Raw genomic sequence first — 7994 nt, forward strand, 5'->3', positions numbered from 1 at the left:
TTGTTATTATTATTATTATAGTCATTGATAAAAATTCACATGCCAGGCCTCATAATAAGTGTGTATGTTTGTGTGTCATTGTGTGTATGTGTGTGTGTGTGTGTGTGTGAGAGAGAGAGAGAGAGAGAGAGAGAGAGAGAGAGAGAGAGAGAGAGAGAGAGAGAGAGAGAGAGAAGAGAGAGAGAGAGAGAGAGAGAGAGAGAGAGAGAGAGAGAGAGAGAGAGAGAGAGAGAGGGTGGGGGCTAGAGAAGAAGAAATTTGGAGTATGTTGTCATGTGTCTGTGGACAGTTAGCAATAAAAGTGAAGAAATATCCAGCATTAGTTCATTTTTTTGTCTTCTCATTATTGTTTTGCTTTTTCTTCTCCAAAGTGATCTCAGCGAAAATATTGCTTTCTAAAAAAGAAGGGGGAAAAAAGGCGCATTTGTTTCTGTGTGTGTGTGTGTGTGTGTGTGTGTGTGTGTGTGTGTGTGTGTGTGTGTGTGTGTGTGTGTGTGTGTGTGTGTTTGTGTGTGTGTGTGTGTGTGTGTGTGTGTGTGTGTGTGTGTGTGTGTGTGTGTGTGTGTGTGTGTGTGTGTGTGTGTGTACAAGGGCTTGGTGAAGGATTAATTAACTGTAGATTTTTTTCCTTTCCCATCCATTTTCTCACTGTGTGGTGCTCAGTTCTCAGAGCCAGACTCATCCTCATCTCCGGATCCCTTGAAGCAGGCCGACTCGTAGTGCTTGTTTAGGTATGACTTGAGAGCAAAGGTCTTGTGGCAGCGCTTGCAGCGGTAGTGCTTGAAGGCAGAGTGTGTCTGCATGTGGGCGCGGAGGTTGGAGCGATCAGCGAAGGCCTTGCCACAGTGGGCACATGCGAATGGCTTCTCACCAGTGTGTGAGCGCATGTGGCCTTGCAGCAGCCATGGGCGGCTAAACGCCTTGCTGCACACGTTGCACTTGTGCTTGAGGTCGTGTGTGAGCACATGCATGGCCAGCGCTGGCATAGACACATACACCTTGCCACATGTTGGACACTTGCGCGCCATCTTGCTGTCTAGGCTGCGATGCGTCTGCTTGTGGCGGCTCAGGTTGGATGACGTGGCATACGTCTTGCCGCACTCGTTGCACGTGTGTCTCGCACCCGTCTCCTTCACGTCTGCGCCACTTTTGCGTGCCTCCTTGGACTCGCCTCTCCTGCGTGAACGTCCATCTGAGATGAAGAAACCATCTGCTGTGTAGCCATCACTCTGGCTTTCGGACTCTCCACTGTAGTAGCCACGGGCCGTCAGGCCGGACTGAGGGCTGTCTGGATGCTCCAAGTCCGGCTCACAGTACTCCTCTCCTCCACTGTTTTCTGGAGCATAGAGTGGATCAGACACAGCCGAGCTAAGCTTCTTCTCACCCTGATATGCTGATGGACTGATGTAGTCCTGGATGTAGCCTGTAGAATAGAGAAAAGATTAAACAATTAAATTTCTAGTTGTTTCAAATGTTAACAAATCAAATCTCCTACCACTAAAGCCACACCCCTAAAACACATATATGCTAGAACATCTTAAAGCTTGTTCAAGCCACCTGTTTTTTTCATTGGTAGGCCATATAATCTTCAGGTAAGTAGAAATAATCCAAGTCATGATTGACTGGATGTTGATGGTCCACATAAACTGATATTTTCTTTTTAATTCCAAGAATCTACATGCCACAGAAACATGAATGTCGATAGTGTTTTGACTTTTGACAATTTTTACAAATTACTCACACCGTATTTAATGCTAATATGCCTTAATCATTAATAAATAATACAAAATTATATAATTGTTACAGACATTAATTTCTTTAGTCAAATACTACTATAAAAGTGAGAACAATGACTGCTCATATCATAAGTAAGATAGAGTTAAACCACTGTTGATTAGTTAATACGTGATAATGATGATGATGATGATGATGTTAATTATTATTATTATTATTATTATTATTATTATTATTATTATTATTATTATTATTACTGTTGTTTGATTCGGAGTATATTTCAGAGTACTTAAATATCCCTTTACTGATTGTGTATCAAAAGTGTGAGTGTGTCTGTTGCTAAGGCTTGTAACACAAAGATAATTACTTATTAAATGGTGTAAATGTATTGGGAGTATAGCCATTTGTCTCTCTCTCTTTTGATCTCTCTCTCGTAGATAAACTAATCTTATTGACTAGCTGAATTCCATTGATAAGATTACCGAATGGCCTCTATGGGTAAGTGGTTGTATACATAATTTTTTTTTTGTCTCCATTACTTCATGTACGAAATCAGTGCTAGGGGCTTGTGTTATGCTACGGGCTACATCATTCTTTTCCTCACTTCAAGCCTTGCATTAGTCCTGTTTGAAATACAGTCAGACATTCAAGTAGAGTCAGTGCTCAGAGTAATATTAATAAAGCAATTCTGAAGCCAGACATATTGACTGCTCTTTCATCGCAAAGCAACCCCTTTTTTTGCACTTGTTCACTGCTAGATAAATGACCGACCCCTGGCACATCATTCAGAGACACAGACAGAGAGAGACATAGCGAGAAAGAAAGAGAGAGAGACAGTCGGGTGCTGCTAAAAGGTTTCCTGGCAGCCGCTGGGTCTTTTAAATCATTTCAGCCACATTATATCCGCGCCGGAGTGGCAGCCGTTCGTCTCGATGTTTTTAACCTAATAGCTATTGCGTCGCACACTGGGTGAGAAATCCTCTATCACATTTAACATGAGAACTAGACAGTGTCGGGGAAAAACCATTCCACCAGTCCTCTGAACGCAGCAAACCGAGAGAAATGAAGTATTGACTGCCTGTTAATGAAATTCACCGTTTCCATGCTGATCAATAGCCTATCTGCTGTTTAAAAAAAAAAAAACAGTGCAACTGGGCGTGCAGTAAACAAAGCAAAAGTGCCAGAGTCTAAGGAGACACACACTATAGGCCTCGGTAACCAAGCTACAGTCAAAGAGAGGAGCAAACGGATTAAGGCAGAAGAAGGAGGAGGAAATTGCTGTTATTGTCCGTCGAGGGTCACAACATCACCTGCCTTGCTGCCGTAAGCATGTTGAAGTGCCTTGAAGGGCCGGGATCATTATTAGACACGCAATTAGAGTGCTTTTAATGCCCTGCACTCCAGCAGCCTTTTCACTGCACAGCAATTCCAGAAGCAGTGCCTGCAGAGGAAGGCAAGCTCAGCGAGGTTTACGGTGCTTAAGGTGCTTACGCATGATAAAAACCCAGCACAGCCCTGCACATGATAACGATCCCATAGATAGCATTAGGATCAGGCAAGCAGAATCACAGAAGTATGAAGAATGAATTTTTTATTTCTATTTAATTATCTACTTTATATAATACACCATAACAGTGTGATATGTAGTCCATCAAATAACTTATTCATAATTGTCTGGAGTTGTTTCATAAATGAAGAAAAGCCAACATTGGTCTCTGTTCATTACTCCTGCCATCAGTAACCAGATAGCATTAAGTGCAAAAGTTTTATTTTGTTTTTCAGGGAAAAAAACTGAAACTAAACCAAGGCACAGCTTTTGTACCTTTGTATCTTTTACATAGAAAAGTGCACCCCTTTAGAGCTTTGCTCAAAAACTATTTGTGGTCCATGAATGTATCTTAAAGCCTGATAAAGGTGTACTATATTATATTTCCAGTAGAAATATGCAAATGTAGGGTTTAAAAGCTACCCATGATCGAGGATACCACCTCAGGAAAGGTACAGTTAAGTTCTATTTATAAGAACAGTACAAAATTAGACAGCATTTGGGAAGTTTGCATTTTGACTTGAGTCAGTGACATTAGATAAAAAAAATTTATATATAAACAATCTTCTATATCTTGCATTTCTTATAAAAGCTAATGAGGCAGCAGGTTATGAATGTGAAGTCGTTCCGAATGCAACAGGTCCATATTGGCCTGTGTTGGATATTCTGCAGAACTGTGAAGTCTGGCACTTCTTTTTTTTTTTTTTTTTTTTTTGTTAAATAAAAACAAAATAGAGACCTGGAGGAATGATCAAAATAAGTGTGATTATGTGCCAGTCAATAGTTCAATGTTAAAGCCACATATTTTAAGGTTTCAGCCTCTGCCAGATGCCTGTAACAGGCCACCATTGTGCCCTTTTGATCAGCATCACCTTTACTTCCTGCTGTGGCTGGAGATGGAAGGTCATTAATAAAGACCTCAAAAATCAGATCTTCTGAAGGCTAATGGAGTGTTTAAAGGCTCTGGCATGGAGAAGCTGATGCTGGATCTGTGATGATCAAAAATACTGAGCTTATAAAAATAGGAGCTACTAACCATATAGACTGAATAAGACTGCAGAAAGAACATCACTTATAATTTTATACTCCAGTAATCGTGTCAGTTCTCACTCTCCAGTGTTCTGTATTGTTGAAAGATTTATGATCAAACTCTTGATGTCACCCAAATTAGGGTGGGTTCCCCTTTTGAGTCTGGTTCCTCTCAAGGTTTCTTCCTCATAACATCTAAGGGAGTTTTTCCTTGCCACAGTCGCCACGGCTTGCTCATCAGGGACAAATTCACACCATTCACCTTAACTGTTGATTTGTGTAAAGCTGCTTTGAGACAATGTCTGCTGTGAAAAGCGCTATACAAATAAACTTGACTTGACTTGACTTGACTTGACTTGGCTAATTGTTTATGAGGGTCTGGGAATAAAAACTCTGTTTTAACTCTAGCATACTAAAATATGTGTAAATGTGCAGGTTTTTAGAGCCTTATAAAACCAGAGAATATTAGACTAGTAGAAAATTCAATTATGCAAAAAAAAAATACTAATGGATTTTTCCAGAAATAGAAAGAAATATTGTGATATAATTTCATATTGCACAAAGCCCAGATCCCACATTGCTCATAAACATTACAGCACAGCATTCAGCAAATGTTCTCATTCAAAACAACTCAAACACAGACCAATTTAATGGATTGACATTGACTGTAAAGCTTTTTTTTCCATTTTTTGCGATAATAGAAATGTAAAATAAAAAACTAATTAGACAGTCCCTTTTAAAACAGTTTGAATGCTAAATAAAGTACTATTCAACATGTTCAGCTACTGCTGAAGTCTTTGTTCTTGAGGTAACAGACATGCTGCTCTTCAAGAGTAGTGCTGATGCATGGCAAAATCACTCACCCACAAATGCAGAGCTGTTTTTCCATTTTTTAACCATTTTTTTTGTGCAGTAGTGTGCAATTTTCGGGCATCACTAGAGATCGAGGGGAAAAGCAATGTAGGCTAATGTGTGATTTCGTTTGGAATCTGGTTGTAAAAATTTTACTACGCTGTCTTGTACATCAAATGTCAGAATAAACACGTCCAGGTTTTTGCAAAACTGCACTTTTATGTAAGCCATCATAAAATCAAACAGCATGAGTTATAAAAACTTCTAGCTATTATATGACTGAATTTGCTGGGGTTTTTTTGCAACAGGTGGGAAAGCAACACTTTCTTCATCTCTGACCCTTTCTCTTGCTCAGTCTAAATCTCCTGTCAGCTTATCTCTGAAAACACATCATAGCACGACAGAGGGGAGCGGACATCTGCTGCCCAAATCTGCCCAAAGATAGAGAGAGAGAGAGAGAGAGAGAGAGAGAGAGAGAGAGAGAGAGAGAGAGAGAGAGAGAGAGAGAGAGAGATACTGAGGGAGCACAGAATGTCCCCACTTTAGCTTTGCCTTGTCCAGCATGTGTGTATTTAAGAGTTCAGCTTCCCTATCTGTGATGCTATTTGTCCTTTTGTCTCTCTGGTTATGGTGTGTGTGTACATTTACAGTACATACTGTTAATCATGTATTTATTAGCAATCCTGCCTTTTACATTCTCCTTTTACTCCTTTTCCTTCATATGTTTTACCCCCCTCCTTCCTTTCCGGTCGTTCTCTACTGTACTTGAAGGTCTCTTGTGGTGTCAGTGACTGAAATCCTGCCCCTACAACTTGGTTTCATATGTTGCAAAAGGAGGGGATGGAGACCGACAGACTGCGAGAAAGAGAGATCTGCTAGAAAGAAGGATGGGGGAGGAGAGAGAGAGAGAGAATGTTAATATACATGCCATAGGGGGTGGACTGGACGGTGGTGGAAACTCAAGGGCAAGACAAGCTAAGGACAAAAGCATTATCTAATCATGCCCCGGGACACTTTTGGTCCAAACAGCATCACTGTGCGTGCAGCAACAGGAGCCTGTCCACATAAGGAAAGGGACTTAGCACTTAGCATTAGCAGTCGCAGCGAAACAAGCCCGTTATCAGCAGCACGCAAGAGCGCGATCCTATGGCCTTATTTGCATAAGCCAATCGCTACTCCATGACCTGGATTGTGTCTGCACATTGCCCGGGTCAAAAAAAAAACCACACAAAAGTCCATAGCTACACAAGCAGGAGCTTGGGAGGGACAGGGAGAGAAAAGAGGGATGAGGTGAAAGAGGGTTTAGGGATTATACAGGAGCCAAACAAAACAGCAAGCTTTACTGAACATCTGGTGATATTTCCTGATTTAGTCTAAAATCATCAGCATTTAATTCACCCTGTTTGTGCTCCGCTACAGATACAGTCAAAAGAAAGCAGTGATTTAGAAACTGGCAAGATAAAGATATTGGGCATGTGTTTGCATAAAGCGATAGACATCCCACACTTGCATACACACATACACTCAAACTCACCATTCTCACTGAGCCGGATACCCAAACTGGTTACAGAGTCCGTGATGGAGCGTGTGAAAGTAAAGGACTCATCCAGGTGATGGTGATGATGATGATGATGATGGTTAGATGCCGCCACAGGAGACGAGGAGAAATCATCCAGCTTGATCTTCTTCACCAGAAAGGAGCGGGGCATGATTCACACGCACAAGAAGCACTACGCATGGACGTCGAAGAGGGGGAAAAATGGGGGGGAAAAAGATTCCTGGAGCCAAAAAAACAGCAGTGCTGCGGCGAAAGCTGAATCGTGTATCCGTGTAGCTGCTCAACTTAAAGAAAAGGTAAAAAAATCCAAGAAAAAAGAAAGGGACTAAAAGAATGAGGGATGGAGATTAAGAAAATGGAGAGCAGGCAAGAAGAGAGACGATGGACGATGCAATGCTGAGTGTGTGTGTGTATGTGTGTGTGCGCGCGCGCGCGCGTGTGTGTGTGCTCTACTGTACAGACCACACGCACATGCATACACTCCCTCACTCTCCCATTCGTGGAAGAAGAAAAAAAATCAGGGGGGGAAAAATGAAAACACGTTCAGCACTGGATAGCTCCTGGGCTGCAGTGGGGGCCACTTAGAGAAAGAAAAAGACAGAAAGACAGTGGAAGAGGAGAAAGAAAAGACAGAGTGAGGACAGAGAGAAAGAGAGAGAGAGAAAGAGACTGTGAGACTAGCTGAGATCAGCAGTCAGCCAGGCTTATATGGGGCGGCAGTGGGAGAGAGATCAGGTGGTACTCAGCAATGGAGCTGCTTAGCTTTAATCCATCAAATGTCCCCCGGGACACACATCAAATTACTACTGAACCGTCTGTGCATTCACACACACACACACACACACACACACACACACACACACACACACACACACACACACACACACACACTCTCTCTCTCTCTCTCTCTCTCTCTCTCTCTCTCTCTCTCTTTTTCTCTCACTCTTACACAAACGCACAGACTGGGGAACACAACCAGACCCCCAACTGACAATCCGCCTCCCCTACTTTCACCCCCACTCATTCACTTGGCTAGAGATAGAGCAAGAGAAAGAGAGTAGGAGGAGGCAGACAATAAAGCCATGTGGCTGGGGGGGGCGCTCCATGTCCTGTTCTCTATTGTTTTCGAATGAAGTGACACAGTTTATGTCGCGCACTCTTGCACGCTGTGCATCCTTGCACTGCCTTCCGTCCTCCCACTCATCCATGCATCCTTAGAATACCCTGAGACTACTGATGCATCTATGCACCGTTCATGCAGAAACACCTCCACAT

General features: G+C 42.2%; 1 protein-coding gene across 1 annotated transcript; it reads right to left on the reverse strand.

Annotated features, from left to right (window-relative positions):
• Window positions 1–423: 423 nt before the first annotated feature.
• Window positions 424–7365, reverse strand: scrt2 (scratch family zinc finger 2). Its single transcript, XM_083555442.1, has 2 exons — window positions 6696–7365; window positions 424–1423 (listed from the first exon to the last, which is right to left on the reverse strand). Exons 1-2 carry the CDS (start codon window positions 6868–6870, stop codon window positions 660–662), a joined length of 939 nt encoding a protein of 312 aa, XP_083411568.1. The 5' UTR covers window positions 6871–7365; the 3' UTR covers window positions 424–659.
• Between the last annotated feature and the right edge of the window lie 629 nt (window positions 7366–7994).

The sequence above is a fragment of the Silurus aristotelis genome, assembly GCF_946808225.1.
Source record: "Silurus aristotelis genome assembly, chromosome: 11".
Taxonomy (NCBI): Eukaryota; Metazoa; Chordata; class Actinopteri; order Siluriformes; family Siluridae; genus Silurus; species Silurus aristotelis.